This window comes from Barbus barbus, assembly GCF_936440315.1.
Source record: "Barbus barbus genome assembly, chromosome: 3".
NCBI classification, from domain to species: domain Eukaryota; kingdom Metazoa; phylum Chordata; class Actinopteri; order Cypriniformes; family Cyprinidae; genus Barbus; species Barbus barbus.
Window position 1 is genome coordinate 39,896,825 of NC_136731.1, and position 17,221 is coordinate 39,914,045.

Sequence of the window (17,221 nt, forward strand, 5' to 3'; positions counted from 1 at the left end):
TTTGTAAATATATATGCATATTTTTCTAAACAGCTGTATATATAGAGTAAATGAGGCACAAATCTGTACATACATACACATTATTATTAAGTCTTATTTAAATGTTTCTGTTCTCATGTCAGATATGTATGCACCAAGAGCTTCTTAAAAACCACAACAAATTCCTTGTGTGTTTGCGCACACTTGGCGAATAAAGCTGCTTAAAATTCAACTTTGCCATCACAGGAATATTACATTTGAAAATATATTCAAATAAAATTTTAAAATTATTTTATAACATTCATAAAAACCATCGGTTATTCATATACACATATACTGTACATGTGTACAGATTTCCTAACAAACAATAGAATCAATACACCTAAGACAGGAAACATTAAAAAGTTACTGGACTAAGTAAAAACATTCAATAACAGTAGACATGAGTAACTCATTCATTATAAATCACCTCATTACACTGACTTGAGTAAATACTACCAATATATAAATTTGGCACTTTAAAAAAAAAGACAAAGCAATGTGGAAAGAATAAAGGAAAGTATGTTTAATTAGCTATGCAAGCAAATACTGATTACAAGATACTACAAATTCTGAATAAAAGCCTTTAAGGCATTATATACACAAAACCAGATTTTATTCAGGATAAACAGAGGGACAGAAGCAATAGTTTACTGAGATGATTACTCAAAAGGTCACTATATGCCAAGCTCTGTCTTCATTTTCTACACTGGATGTGGAATCTGATCAACAAAAACTGTCATCAAAGCCCTTTCTCATTACAGACACCAGAATAAGCAGAAAATGTGGAGTGTTCTCCACACACATGGACACAGAACTGGGTCATTCTGCCCTCATAATCAGTTTAACAGCTCCCTATTGGCCAAATCCAGAGCAAACCTCACAACTTATGTGGCCAATGAGAGCAGCTCCTGAGGGCGTATAACTGGTACAGAAAGTGGAGTCATGCTCTAAGTGCCAAGTGGAGTATGTCAGATCAACCATGGGAAGAAAATAAAAATGACAGTTGATCTCTAGTTTCATAAGCTCAGGGGTGATAGGAGCTTTTTGTGTCTGACATGGAAATATATATACGACACTTCAAAAATGAAAAATGTTTCTACATAACTGTTGTGTAGTAAAAAAGGGGATTAAATATACAGGCAGCAGAAGAACAAGCTTGAGTCTCCAGATACAGTCTTAGTTACCTAACCTGTTATGTCAGACCACAGCGGATGGAACAATAAGCATGTGGTGCTCTTCACAGGAAGTGCTGCCCTCTAGTGTGGAAAAACAAGAGATGACTGTAAATGTAAAAGAGAAAACCTCATGCCATTTTAGATTCGTTTATTTACCTTTTTGTTATATAACAGACACAAACATGACATTTAAACTATACTGCTGAGATGTGACCACTCATGTGACCTGTATTTACGGAGTGAATAATGCAGAGCTCTTTGCCTCTTGAACACATATGAGTCTCAAACTGAACTGCTGCTGGCTCTCCCAATCTGTTGACACGAGTGAAGCAATGAATTATGCAAATAATAATGACAGTCTGGGTTGGTTAGATAAAGTCTGAAAGGTTGCGACTCACAATGCAGACACGACAATGTATGTATCAACAATACAGCTAGAACTGTACAATGCAAATGGATTGTGTGTCATATAATAGACTCTGACTCAGGACATGACATACATGATGAAGTCTAACCGGAGGATCTGGCCTGGGGTAGATTTCGTGATGTCAGATGTTCGGATTGAAGGAGAGAAAGTCAAGCCACTCTGTCAGAACAGGATTTTGCACTGGGGGCTGAAAACAGTGATTTATAAATGAACAAACTGAATTCAGAAACGACACAGATAATAATGTTGCAAGGATCTGAGCTGGTAACATCTTGACCTCCTACAAAAGAGGATATTCCGATTACTTGGCTTGGGAACATTTTCAGAAAATGCTGGGTCACAATGCAGCTCAACTACACTTCCTTCACATACAAAAAGACCCAATCTAATAAACATGCATTAAATGCAATTTATACATTCAGTGATTTAAATGAAGAGTAAATGATGGATTAATATTTATTTTGATATTTTTTGGGGAGAATTAATTACAAAAATGATACAATTGTTCTGATATCATAAAGCAATAAAAAATAATACAACGATTAAATGAGTGAAATTCATAAAAAAATAATTTGGCATCATTTTTTACAACTAAATTACTTAAAAAATACTAAAAAAAACTTTTTGAAAATGAAAATAAAAATTGAAAATGTTTTTGAAATTAAACACTCACAAGCATTAAACATGTAAGGAAAAGATTTAAACGTGGTGATTAAATTAAAACCTTTCTTAAAACTATTTAGAGCTTTTCAAAAACATATCAAGCCAACATGAAAACAAAGAGTACAATTTATAAGAATTTGGAATAATATTTTATGAAGCTTCAAGCTTGAATATAGCACAAATATGGTGAAAAAAATAAATAAAAAATCAGCAACAACATGGATATTTGCATGTTTTGATGCTTTGCATCATGATTAGTAAAAAGTTATATAAATTAGTGAATAGACATGAAAGCTTTTCACTCGTCCTCACCTGTAGATCGGTGATATCAAGCAGATTGCCGTCTTTCCTCACAGACAGGAGAGTAGCTCGGCCATGTGATGGGTATCCCTCCTCAACCCTCAGGTGACATACGGTGGTCGCAGTCTTGAGAAAGATCAGAAGCTTTTCAGCAGGACACCAGTCAATCGCATACCTGTCGAAACAAACCAAAAATTGTATATGAGGTATAGGGAGTACATTTCTTCATAGAGTAAAAAAAAAGTTTCCATTTTTGCTGTAAAGAACAATGTTGAGATCCAGTGCTGTTAATTTAAATTTTAATTTATTTTTCTAAATAAGAAAATTTTTCAGCAACTGAGATCAATAAAACCATTAAAGACGGTGGTGAACGAGTTACTTTAATGATATATATTATTGCAAGATTGCATGGTGTAGTAATAAAAATAATTGAATTAGTTCACTTTCAGTGCCATGTCTGTGACTTCATGCATTATGCGTAATCGCTTTGGAAGAGTCACGCGTGGTTAGTTATTTGCCTGTATTTTTTGGTTTAAAAAAGGGGGGTTGGGCGAAAAACTCAGAAAAAAAACTCATTTTCTCCACCAACTTCAAAATCACCCGACATTGTTTTTACCCATTTTTGTCAAGAGCGTTTTCACTTTCTAAACACTGGGCCGGTACTTCCGCCTACATCACACATGCGTGACTATGTAATGCATGAAGTCAAGCTAGTGCAAGATGAGCATTTGTGGTTAAAAAGTGTATAAATTTGACCTGAGTTGTATGGTGTCTTTGGGTTGATGAAACTTTTTCTTTATCAGCGACCTTTATAGTCATAAAATAATATAGAAATTATAAGATTTATGAAAAATTTATGTATATACTTTAATAAAATGTACCTGGAGTGCAGAGCCTGAATCTCAGACAGCATCTCTCCTTGACTTATGTACCGCTCCAGCACCTCCACAAGGGCGGCGCTCACTTGCCTAAGACGCCCATTCACTGCCTCCTCTACAAGGCCAGCAGTTCCCTGAAACACCTGAAACACAGGTAAAAGAGATACATTACAATAACGTAGTAAAAGAAAATGAGAACCAGATAAGGATAAAAAGAAATACACTTCTAGAGGAATATTACCACTCAGAAAAACAAGAATATTTAGTTGTCTTATTATATGTACACTACCATTCAAAGGTTTTTAAATAATTAAATACCACTTTTAGTGGTTAAACATGTTAGCAGTTATGTAGTATGAATAGTGCTGCAGATAATATTTTTTTAAATTCTCGTCCTAATACAGCATTACAAATTATAGTCTTATAATGAGAGTGTGTGTATGTGTACGCATGTACAAAATATAATTTACAAGCATATTCCTTTTTTGGCAATTCATCCCTCACTTCATAAAACACAGCTCTCAGCATCTCTATAGGGAAATATATGCTGAGAGACAGTACCTGAAGATGAAATTCATCGCTGGTTGTCATGGTGATGGAGACACGCAGGGGTTCAAGCGATTTTTCGGCAGCACGAGGCAAGAGCTCAAGGCACAGCTCAGAGGAACTGACTGACAGCAGCCTGTAAGCCATGTTTCTGTGAGTCACGTTGACCAAGGTCTGCAGCCTGAGAGTCAATGAAAATAAGAGGAAGAAAAAGGGGAGTTTATTGTGTTTAAAAAAATTTTTGCAGCAAAAACATTCTAAATATTTGTAAAAAATCTTCAGCGTAATCAGTCACAGCAATAGCACAGTGTGTTCAATGAATTGTATTGTTGTTGCCGATGAGGTCTTTCCAAAAAAAAAAAAACATTCAGTACACAAAAACTCTGTAAAAGAGTGCAAGCCGATGTAAAAACCAATGAATCCTGTTCCTCTCAGATTGGTTTTAATCCACGTTATAGTCAATATGGCTTCTAAACGGACAAATCTATTTCTCCAGGGTTTAGAGTCACATGAGCCTTCAGAAATCATTCTAAAATGTTGATTTGCTGCTCAAGAAAAATTTACCATTATTCTTATAACTATTCAAAACAGCTGCCTAATATTTTTGTGGAAATTGTGATACATTTTTTTCTTAATTATTTGATATATAAATCGTATCAACCCAAAACCTTTCAAGATTAGTGTATGTATAGACTCACCCGTCTCTTAATATTGTCCAGTCACTAATTCGAGCCTGCTGCTTTTCAACCTCATCCTTGAGCTTAGAAAACCGCAAATCACACACATTCATCGAGTTTTGGGCTGCCTGGATAGAGTCTTCCAACCGAAAGCTGACTTGTTTCTGTGTGTGAGAGAAAGGAGTAAGAATTCAACCCGTTTGTCCCACAGCTGTGAAGAATAGTGGATATTATTGGAGCTAACTGGCCAGACCAGGAAGTCTAAAGTGAGCAGATGTCTTACCTCAGCTCTCTGATTTCGTTTAGCTGTAATTCTCTCCATTTCTTTGCACTCCTCTTTCTGAACAAAAATGAGATTTCATGTACAACCCGAATTCCAGAAATGTTGGGAGGTTTATATAAATTTGAATAAAATGAAAACTAAAAGACTTTCAAATCACATGAACCAATATTTTATTCACAAAAGTACAGAGAACATAAATGTTTAAACGGATACATTTTTACACTTAACCACTAAATGACTCATTTCAAATTTGAAGCTTGCGACAGGTCTCAAAAAAGTTGGCATGGGGGCAACAAAGGGCTAAAAAAGCAAGAAACTTTGAAAAGATTCAGCTGGGAGAACCTCTAGCAACTAATAAAGTTAATTGACATCAGGTCTGTAAACATGATTAGCTATAAAAGGGATGTCTTAGAGAGGCAGAGTCTCTCAGAATTAAAGATGGGCAGAGGCTCTCCAGTCTGTGAAAGAAACAACGTTCCTCAACTTCAAATTGCAAATCTCATCATCCACAGTGCATAACATCATTAAAAGTTTCAGAGAAACTGGTGATATGTCAGAAATCTGGTAAGGGACAAGACCGAAGACCTTTGTTGGATGCCCGTGGTCTTCGGGCCCTCAGACGACACTGCATCACTCATCGGCATGATTCTGTCATTGCCATTACTAAATGGGCCCAGGAATACTTCCAGAAACCACTGCCAGTAAACACAATCCACCGTGCCATCTGCAGATGTCAAATAAAGCTCTATTGTGCAAAAAGGAACCCATATGTGAACACAGTCCAGAAGCGCCGCCGTGTCCTGTGGGCCAAGGCTCATTTAAAATGGACTGTTTCAAAGTGGAAAAGTGTTCTATGGTCAGACAAGTCCAAATTTGACATTCTTGTTGGAAATCACGGACGCCGTATCTAAAGAGGAGGGAGACCTTCCAGCATGTCATCAGCATTCAGTTCAAAATTCAACATCACTGATGTTATGGGGGTGCATAAGTGCATACGGTATGGGCAGCTTGCATGTTTTGGAAGGCACTATGAATGCTGAAAGGTATATAAAGCAGGGGCGTCCAAACTACGGCCCGCGGGCCATCTGCGGCCCGCTATCACTACTGTGGCGGCCCGCGAGGGATTTAAAAAAAAGAATTTGATCTGCAGAGGTGGGCAAACTACGGGCGTTTTCATCCAGCCCGTGAGGCAGTTGTTCCAATATGCAATATCAGTAAAATCTAATAGATGGCGCTGTAGCCTGTAGTGCAGTATATAACCCCTGATTTACACCATGCCGCCGCTCCGACGCGGCCACCGGAGCGGATCGCACCCAGCCGCCCACTCCAGTCGATCCACGGCTCTCCGCGCGGCTTCACTAAAGAGAGGCGCCTAGTCCATTTTTGACGGTTCAAGCTGCACAGCGAATACAAAATTAAAAGTCAAAATAGCTATATACATGTTTTAAAAATGTGAAAGTGTTAATTTATTTTGAAAAATGCCTTGTATTGGAACTGTTTATGCTTAAAAGACTATCCAGTATCAAAACAAATGCCAGTGTTATCCTCCTGCTCACGGGTGCTGTAATTTGGGGAAAACATGGAAATAATTTGTCATTTTATCTTGCAAAGATATGATTTCTTCTTCTGTTTCCCACACACATTTTTATGAAAATGGATATAGTACTGTTTTTTCTGGATTACAAATCGCGTTTTTTCATCTGAAACGTGCTGTAATTTCCAAGGTGATTTATATAAAGCAATCAAGGTCAAGCGCAAACGCACACATTAGGATTGGTGATGAATGAGAAAAGGCAAGTGAGTTTAAATTGTGCATATTCCAGCAACCACGCCGCTAGTTTCAGTTTCTCTTTAAATATTTAAGGCTAGGTGTTTATAATATATGTTTATGGTGAATGCCACTATAATGTGTGTTTGTTTTTTACTTATGTTTTCGTTCTTTTTTCTATTCTGAACACTGCTAAATTTACAGGACTTTTTGTGGAGTGTAGGGAATATAAATACATGTTTCTAATGTTTGTAAACATTGTTTATTTTACATTATTTCTGAATAAAATGATAAAATGTGTCTTATACATAGACTTATACACCAATGCAACTTATGTGTATAAACTGCTCATAAAAATAGGTAGAGATGGTACAAGAAAAGAACTGCCATGTATGTACAAGTATACATAGTACAGTAGTAAGTGAGTGTCAATTTAAAAAAATCAAAACTTCATTTGTCATAAACATTATGCGGCCCCTCACTTAATGTGGAAAATTTGATGTGGCCCTCGAGTCAAAAAGTTTGCCCACCCCTGATATAAAGGTTTTAGAGCAACATATGCTCCCCTCCAGATGATGTCTATTTCAGGGAAGGCCTTGTGTATTTCAGCAGGACAATGCAAAACCACATACTGCAGATATAACAACAGCATGGCTTTGTAGTAGAATTGGCCCGCCTGCAGTCCAGATCTTTCACCTATAGAGAACATTTCGGCGCATCATTTAACAAAAAATACATTAAAGATGACCACGAACTCTAGGGCAGCTGGAAACCTATATCAGGCAAGAATGGGACCAAATTCCAACACCAAAACTCCAGAAACTCATAACCTCGATGCCCAGACGTCTTCAAACTGTTTTGAAAACAAGAGGAGATGCTACACCATGGTAAACATGCCCCCGTCCCAACTATTTTGAGACCTGTAGCAAGCATCAAATTTGAAATGAGCTCATTTTGTGCATAAAAATGTAAGATTTCTCAGTTTAAACATTTGTTAAGTTATTTATGTTCTATTGTGAATAAAATATTGGCTCATGTGATTTGAAATTCTTTTAGTTTTCATTTTATTCAAATTTAAAAACGTCCCAACATTTCCGGAATTCGGGTTGTGTGTATTTTACAATACAACAGTACAAATATGCAAGTGTGAAGCTACATGTTTAGTTGAATAAAACTGCATCATAAAAGTAGCCATTGTTTGAATTCATGAGTATAAGCCACACAATAACCTGAAAAAATAGCTTGTTATCAGATGACTCCAAAACATAAATCGCATGTGTTTGCTAAATCAGATAAGTCGTGGCCTAATGGTTAGAGAGTTGGACTCGTAATCGAAAGGTTGCGGGTTCGAGTCCCCGGCCGGCAGGGATTGTAGGTGGGGGGAGTGAATGTCCAGCGCTCTCTCCACCCTCAATACCACGACTGAGGTGCCCTTGAGCAAGACACCGAACCCCCAACTGCTCCCCGGGCGCCGCAGCATAAATGGCTGCCCACTGCTCCGGGTGTGTGTTCACGGTGTGTGTGTGTGTGTGTGTGCATTTGTTCACTACTCACTGCTGTGTGTGTGCACTTGGATGGGTTAAACGCAGAGCACCAATTTCGAGTATGGGTCACCATACTTGACAATACGTCACGACTTATAAAAAGACATTTTTTTTCTGAATTTATTGATTGACAGATAAAAGAAAAGTCTGATTACCTTCATCTGCAGAGCAGACAGTAGAGTCTCCAGTGTCTTCCGTTTCCCCTGAAGCTCCTTCATGCGATCCTGGAGAGTGCTGATCATCCACTCCACCTCCTGAGCTCTCTCCTGATATTCGGCTTTTAAAGCCTTCCATGCAGAACGTGCTTCATTACCTATGTGCCAACACACACGAAACAAGGCACCATTTCACTGTTTAGCAAATGTAGCAATGAACAGTCATATAGAAAAATCCATGGCGTGTTTGTTACCTGGGTTTTGGGGACATGGCTCATTCAGCAGCTGATCCACTGACTCTAGACCTGCCAGCAGCTGGATCATGTCAACCACCACACACAGCTGCCTGAATATATGCTTCTGTTTTCGCCTGCAGTCCTACACAAACAAAGGCATCAATATTTAATTTATGTATATATCTGTTTAATGCAGGGCTGCCCAAACTCGGTCCTGGAGGGACGGTGTCCTGCAGAGTTTAGCTCCAACTTGCCTCAACACACCTGCAGGGAAACTTGTAGACTTTGCAGGACACTGTCCCTCCAGGACCGAGTTTGGACAGCCCTGGATTAATGTAAACCACTTTTTACCGTAGTATTACAGTTACAGTTGCTACAATAAAACCATGGCAACTGGGTATTAGCCACCAGTGTCATCAAAAGTAAATTAAAAATAAATAAAATAAATGAAAAACAATGTCAGAAAGATTCTAAATGGTTCTTACATCATTTGAGGGAAATCCCAATTTATTGTTAAATAATGGTGAATTTTTGTAAGTTAGTTATTGGCATAAATTGCAGTTACACATAACAAAACACAAACTTACCATCAGATAAGGAGCCAGAATTTCTCCCTCTCCTGTTTCCTGCAGTTCGGTGGTGTTGCATGATTTCAGGAAGGAAGGATCAGTCCTTTCCAGAAGCCTGAAATCAGAGAATATTATTTATTTATTAAATCCTATTTGTCCATATTTCATGTCCTTAAAAACAAGGACCATAGTAAAACAACCGTCAGCCTGAGAATATCTGAGGCTTTCAGTACCTTGGGTCATTTTGTTTAATCCTCTGATGTAAATCAATTAGTTGATCACAAAGGAAAAATATCTTTAAAATATATTCTTAAAAAAAAAAAAAAAAAAAAAATTTAAAACAAGAAGAAAACCATGCTTGTTTATACAGTATCAGCTGCAGTTTATTTGGGGTTGTCACACTCCACATCCAGGCCAGTATTTGTGTTAAAATCTACAAAATATAAACATTAAAGATAAATGTCTTTATTTAATTAAAATGTCCTTGCGGAAGTTCATCGGCGGAGTATTTCAAATAGTTGAATATACGCTGCCACAAATATAAAGATGACCGTATATACAGAGTAATGAGAACGGATGTTTTGGGTGTAACACCAAACCCTAATGAGCATAAAGATGCATCAGAGGATTAATGTAATGACTGAACACGGAGTGGCCGCTTTTTATTGTAATAACAATAACTGTATTGATGGTATTTTAGAGAAAACTACCGTTACCACGGTGACTTGAGGTAGTTCAGCCATAACCATCCAAATAAAGGCGTGCCAGCGAACTAACTTGATTCTTATAGTGACTTATAGCATTTTAAAACGTATAAAACACTATAAAAATAATTCAAATAGTATATTAATTCCGCATATGCCTTTATAAAATGATAGACAATACTCACGCTTCAGTTCTCTCCGCCGCCATTTGTGTTTTGAAACTTGCTGCCTAACGCTGATTGGTCAGAACCGTCAGAGACGTCCACCAATCATGTGTTTTGAAACACTGCCTAACGCTGATTGGTCAGAACCGTCACAGACGTCCACCAATCATTTATCTATAAATGAAAGCTTTAGAGAAACAGCGATTTAAAATAAATGAAAAACATTACATAAATACGTTTGTATTTGTTGACTATTTATACATAGTACGTAACCAAATCAATAACAATATATAGTTTCTAGGTTGTGAGTTACGTCTTTTATATTCACCTATTTACGGGGAATACTATTTTTATGCGTACTTCAATGTTTAGCGTACATCAAAAGCGTTATTTTTTAGCATAAACAATCAAGTTTAGCAGTTGTATGTCGTAGTTTAATACGATTAATAGAATAAAATGCATACATGCGGTGCAAAAATAATTATGAAGCAATAGTCAAAATAAAATAATTTAGCCTACAACCAAACGAATAAACATAAGTACTATACAAAATAATAATTCAAGCCTATTGGTTATCATTCCTAATGTAATGGCTATATTTTCAAGCCATTAAACCGGAGAGAAGCAAAATTTCGTTGCAAGAAATTTAAGGGGTTATTTTTCCCCCTTAAGAAAATGATATTAGTTTTCTAAGGTCAACTCTTTCTCGTTTTTCAGATTGTAGGGGAGACCAGGCCTATAGTCGTCAGACTGATCATTGCAGGCGATATATAGCCTAGTTATAGGCTTGTCAGCAACGTATAGCTACAGCAAACAATATGATACTACACAAAAAAAATACTTCAACTTAGATATTAATAATGCAATCAAAATATATAAATTTCTAAGGTCATTTAAACAACTTTCTCTGTCCTGCATTATGAGAAACATCATTAGTTTGAGAACACTGGCCAATTTAAATGTGCCTTCATTGTAGTTCCATTGTGTTAAAATCTTGAAGTGTTTGAAACCAAAATACAAAACTATTTTCAAAAACATTTACTGGAGTTTTGACTCAAAGCCTTATATAGAATAGTGACAACAAATATACCTCGGCGACTTAAGACTGGTTTTGTGCTCCAGGGTCACATATGGCACACTGTAATATAAAGCCTTTTAAATTAGGAAGACAGTCTAAACTAGATGTGCCTAAGCAGAGACAATAAGACACAAATACAGTCCAGACACAAGGCGTCACTGGTTTACTCATCTTTTATTGTCACATTCATATCTATGCTCTGTATTCTTTACAAGGAGTTCAAAACAATTATGGATGAGAATCAAAGAAAATCAGGCAGGCAGAGGCTGAAAGTCCTGATAATGTCTGTGGCACCTGCTGTAAGAAGGCTGAAGGGATAAAGGCAGTCTCCTTCCTCTCTCATCCTCCTAAACTATGCCCCATTTAATTCAACAGACCTTCACTCTCCTGTTGCATCATTACAGGTGAAATGAAACAATAAAAATGAAAACAATTTCAACATCATGCTGCTCTGTGCGGCCTGAAAAGATACTATGTTGCGGTTCACAGAGAAAGAGAGCGGATTCTATTGCAAACATAAGAGATACAATCCTATGTCATTTTTAAAAAGCCATCAGAAATATAAATCAAATAGAAAGACGAAGAATCTGTAAGTTAAAAATAAAGTCAGTTTAATAATAATGAAGAAAAAAAAAAAGAGATTGGATAGTGAAACTGACATGTTTATTTCCCCTCCCACATTTCCAAATTCATCCTAAACAACTGAAGAAAAATCATCTTTGGAAGTAAAAGACTCCTATGCACTACAGTATATGGAGATGCTGCTACCCAGTTGCTTAAGTCATTTATTATTATTATTATTGATTCATTAAGCTTAAGATTTTTAAAATTAACTTTTTGTGTCCTTTTTTAGTTTTATGATCGGTTCTATCTGTCTGTCTTTATTCTAAGAGGTAGATCAACAAAAAAAGAAAAAGAAAAAAAATTAAAAACACATGGTTACAGGTGTCATGCCTTTCGATTCAGGCCGTGAAAATGGGACTACAGGTGGAGGACAGAATGTTAGCAGAAGCTCCGGGTTTATAGCCGATTTAAATCTAGTTTCACCAAAAAAGAAAGAAGGTAAAACCGTTTTCAAGATCGGCGAAAAAAGGGCTTCTAAAGGGGGATGGTTGTACTTGGGGTCAAGGCTGAATGGCGTGGAGGTAGTGTGGTGCCATCGAAGTGGGAAAGGACACAGAGGAAGTAGCGTAACAGGCACAGTTGTGTGTTTCGTCTACAGAGGTATCGTTAGTCACTAAGAATGCTGGCCTAGTTAACGTTTGTGTCATTAGTTTCATAATAATCAGGGTTTATGGTGCGCTCAAGTCCAGAGATTTGTTTTAGCTTCTCTAAATGATGAATATAGAATGCACATCAGATGTGTTTTCCTGTATGTTCTTATCCAATTTATAAAGGTGCTGTAATCATAATTGTACAAAATAAAGTAGTATTGTACATGCGATCTATCGCGCCTGCTATATTTCCTTACCGACACCCCCCCAACTTGAAAATTAAGGGCTTACATGAAAATTTGCTTAAAATGTATTCACCCTCAGGCCATCCAAGATATAGTTTGTTTCTTCATCTCAACAGATTTGGAGGACTTTAGCCTCACTTGGTCACCAGCGGATCCTCTGCAGTGAATGGGTGCCGTCAGAATGAGAGTTAAAAACATCACAATAACAACAAGTAATCCACAAAGTAAAGCAATACTATAGATAGAGGACTCGTATTTGAAGTTATAAACATCTTGGATTCTTACAAACACACAACATTTCACGTCACTTGCTGTAAACTGATGGACTGAAGTACTGTGATGTTTTTATCAGATGTTTGGACTCTCATTCTGATGGCACCCATTCACTGCAGAGGATCCAATTGGTGAGCAAGTGATGCTTAATTTCTCCAAATCTGTTAAGATGAAGAAACAAACTCACCTACATCTTGGATGGCCTGAGGGCGAGTAAACTTTAAGCAAATTTTGGTTTTTGGGTGAACTATTCCAATGAATGTAGCAATGTAATAACGACTTTGTGGTAGCATGTTAATGTGTGCGTTCAACTCAAAAATACGACCTTTCCTCCGACATGACTTGAATGCACCAGAAGTCACAAGGAGAATTTTAGCTTATTGTGCACGAACAGAATTTCACAGGTTTTTCAACGTTCCTCGTCACACCACGCATCCGTTTCCTGTCCTGCCACCTCGCCCCGAAAGAGTCCCAGCTCTAAGCCGGAGTAGTATTCTATCCAAACGTCTACAGAAATGAAGAGCTAAAAATAAATTAAAATGTAACATGCACTTGCGCTCTCAACTGCTTGATAAAAACAATCTTATGGCTAAGTCTTGAGGTAGCGTTCCTAGTTATGTGAGGTTTGAGTCGTCATTTGTAGCACCCAAATGTTTTCCTTAAGGAGAGGCCAGAAACTAGCACGGTGCGATACAACAGTGGCATGCAACGTCGATATTATGATGATCACACCCAACTAAGCTGCGCTTCAACCTGTGGTCTACATGTAAATCTATGCACTGCAATGCAACTTTTCCCAGTGGACGCTTAACAGTCCGCGTGACAAACGAGAGTCATTCGTTTGACTCGTCACAGAATTGCATAAGTAAACAACATACCATCTCTTTTCGAAACTCAAGTATGCTAAACGGTTCTACGCTTTGTTCAAGCCCTCGCCACCGACAACGTGTGGAGGACATTGAAATAAAAAGAAGAGAAGAAAACACTTCTGAGTGCCAAACAGGAGGCAAACTCGCAGTACTCGGTGTAACTATATGAGCACTGCATCTTAAATTAGAGTACAACGACGAAACACAAAGCGAACCCCCGGTTTGGCACAGGTATTACATGAAGAATGAATAATTTGTTAGTATTTCAAATGAACTAGTAGCAGTGTAAGAGGTGTCTGTGCATAAAGAACTCTGATCGAGGAGAAACCTAGCTATAATCCAAACTAAATGGAGACCATTTGAGAAAAAACAAAAACAAAAGCAACGACGAATGAGGAAAAATTAAAATCAACATCAAACGACTGAACTGAACAGAGAAAACGGTCACAAACGAGGCCAGCGTGAGAGAGGGCGTTCAACTCCAGAAGTGAAACGACACGTCGCTCGCCAAATCTCTTTTGAATCGGTTAATAACGCAAAACTAATGAGCGGATGAAGGTAGCGAGTGGTGGAAGGGGATGATAGGTGAGAACACGTGGGTGGGGGGGGGGGGGGGGGGGGTGGCAAATGTGGCTTTTGAAATCTTTACAAAATATCCACCTGTCCATTAAAACTGTCCAGGGCATCTCCTTCTCATCGCTTATACCTTTCACCCAAAGAATAATGATAATCATAAAAGAGACAAAATAACAAAAAAAATGCAATTACAATAATATATCTACTATTTCGGTTTCTTTTTTTTTTTCACAACTATGTTAGTTCTTGTTGATCTGCTGTTATGTTAATATTTCTCGCTCACAAATTTTTTTGTCTTTTATTGATGAAACAGTTCGCAACCAGATGTCATGTCCAAATAATGCTTGCTGTCAAAAAAGAAAAAAAAGGAAAAGGTAAAAACAAAAAGGCTGCTGCAGTCTGAACGGAGCAGAAGTGTGTGAGTGTGTCTTGACAGAAATCTATGGGCTGGAACAGTACTGTGTTCCTTGAAGAGGACAAGTCATTGACAAGATCAACCCTCAAGCTGAAAACAGAAGACTACCATCTAGTGTGAAAACGGGAAGCTTAAACAAAACAAAACCTTGACTGGTTAAAGCACATGAACATGCTAGCAAACCCTACTTCTGAATGGAACCTGAAAAGGATGTGGTCTGGCAGTGTCCATCCATCTTTAACGGTTAAAAGTCTCTCCATCCTTTATCCAATTAGTATTTTATAAAAAAAAAAAAAAAAAATACAAACCATTTTTTTTTATCCGATTGTTATTTACAGGTTTCAATTGGAGAGATGTGAATGCTTTTATTTGATTCTTTTACGTTACATTTTTTCGGCTTCCGTATTTCCAAGGTACCTTTTATGTTCTCAGTCGGTTTAAAAAAATGAGTATGAGGCCATAGAGTGTTTTTCTATGTTCCTGCCTTTTTAAAACACCCAAACCACTTCCCCAACAAAAAGATTTAACACTTCAACTCAATTAGAAAACACACTCGCGCACACTTGCACAGGACAATGGGGAAGGACGAGACTCAATCCAAAAAAAAAATGGAGAGATGTTGAATGGTTCACATTCAGTGTCTTGGGGCCGAAGACTGTCAACATGCTGTCGAGTTAAGCCCTTTCAAGTAAGTAATCCAAATCCATCAGTGCAGAATGATCAAGATCACACCACAGGTGCAAAAACAATGGCACAAGGTAGAACAAGAAGCCATTTTTAGATTCTACGGTCAGCTTGTATGACAAACACACGCATATGCGTCAAACTTAAAATCCTGTGGTCTAGCAACGTTCATTATGCACCAGTTAAAGATGGTATGATCCGTCCTACGTCCCATTGAACAGTGATTTCAAGTGCGACTCTCCAAGGACCCCCAGGCTGAGACCACCTAAACAACTCATCATTTTTCCTGGGAGTCCTTCTGAGCTCAGGTGAGGAAAAAAAAAACCTCAATTACACTCACGCACGCATACAGTCATACCAAAAAAAAAAAAAAAAAAAAAAAAATATTTCTTCCTTAAAAAAATAAAATATTCAAGACTATCAGCTTTTATATAAAAACACCAGCAAGCAAGCAAAAAAAAAAAGAGAAAAAAATAAAGAAACAAGAAATTAGGAATACTGAGGTAACAATACCCTGAGGTAGGTTTTTAGTTTTTTTCTTAATTTCATTTCATCTAATCTGTTCTAGGTTCAGTGAGAAAGGCCAGGACTCTGGCAACCTCATCGGCAAATGTCGAACAAAGTGGGCGAGAGAGAGCACAGAAACCATTTTGCGGTCACCTGTTCTTGACCTTTGACCTAAAGGCAGACTCGTACCCTGTCATTTGAAACCTGGCATCCCGGCCGACTGTTCTCCCTTGATTCCGTCTCTGCATATTTTACAGCATATTCGCTCTCAGGAAAAACACAGAACAATGCGTCTGAAGGCCAGGTTTTACGATTGCTTTTTAAAAAATCGTGAATGTGTCAAAATCACACATTCCTCAAAGGGAAAACGTTTCAAAAAGATGCGTTTTCTGAAATTGCGGTACGCTCGTTTTCATCGTCTGCCTGCTCCGCTGCAATGAGGGGCCAGGTTAACTCACATATCATATATATATAATATATATAAAATATGCCGTTTGGGTGTGAGCGGCGCTGCAGCGATCATCGCCGGCGTGGTTTAGGGCGGAACTGATGGGCTTCCGCGCATCAAAGCTGAGCCACTGCAATACAACTGCAGAGGTCACCTTTAGCCCACACGCTTACTGAACTCTCACCGCACGTCCCGCCGGCCAAACGGCACGCAGCCTAAAAGGGAAGCCTCGGAAAAACACTGCAACCCTCTTAAGCCAGGTACACGATTGGCGACGGTTAAACGTGCAGCATCTCAACACAAAGTCATGAAGATTATATTTACAACCTCTTTTTTTCATATTTTTTTCATCTCGTCACCCCCACAGTTTAGTGTGAGGGACTTCAAGAGCAGTGTTAACAACTTTGGCCCCTCCCCTCATCTCTGATAGGCAGGGATAAGTCACCTGATCGGTGACCCCACCCTCCAAAAATTGCGACGGATCCTCTGCTCTCTCTTTCCCATCTCTACCTCACTGCATTTCATTAATAATACCTCTGAATAAACATTTCTATACATATATCTCTATCTTTAAAAAAAACACAGTTAAAATTTTGAAGTGACTGCTGATGGCTGAGGGTCCCGAGTAGCTGGAACACACTTCTGAGGGGCCTTCATTACGCCTGATTACTAATAAGCAGCAATGTACAAAGCACTCACCAGAGGGCGCTCCGCTTTGGCGGACCTCCTCGCCATCCTCAGTCACTCTACCTGGCCTGGCATCTGGTCTCTGTTTTCTAGTTATCTCTCTTTTTTTTTTTTA

At 38.1% G+C, this 17,221-nt stretch overlaps 1 protein-coding gene across 2 annotated transcripts; it reads right to left on the minus strand.

Annotated features, from left to right (window-relative positions):
- Positions 1 to 249: 249 nt before the first annotated feature.
- Positions 250 to 10,201, minus strand: LOC306846455 (uncharacterized protein). 2 transcript variants are annotated; one of them, XM_079379865.1, is made up of 11 exons: positions 10,132 to 10,171; positions 9,261 to 9,357; positions 8,692 to 8,815; positions 8,438 to 8,595; positions 4,971 to 5,027; positions 4,709 to 4,851; positions 4,026 to 4,191; positions 3,468 to 3,607; positions 2,599 to 2,761; positions 1,697 to 1,810; positions 521 to 1,508 (listed from the first exon to the last, which is right to left on the minus strand). In XM_079379865.1, exons 1-10 carry the CDS (start codon positions 10,152 to 10,154, stop codon positions 1,745 to 1,747), a joined length of 1,137 nt encoding a protein of 378 aa, XP_079235991.1. In that variant the 5' UTR covers positions 10,155 to 10,171; the 3' UTR covers positions 521 to 1,508; positions 1,697 to 1,744. The 2 variants fall into 2 exon arrangements, with proteins under 2 accessions (XP_079235990.1, XP_079235991.1); XM_079379864.1 differs by having other exon boundaries at positions 250 to 1,810; positions 10,132 to 10,201.
- Positions 10,202 to 17,221: the final 7,020 nt, after the last annotated feature.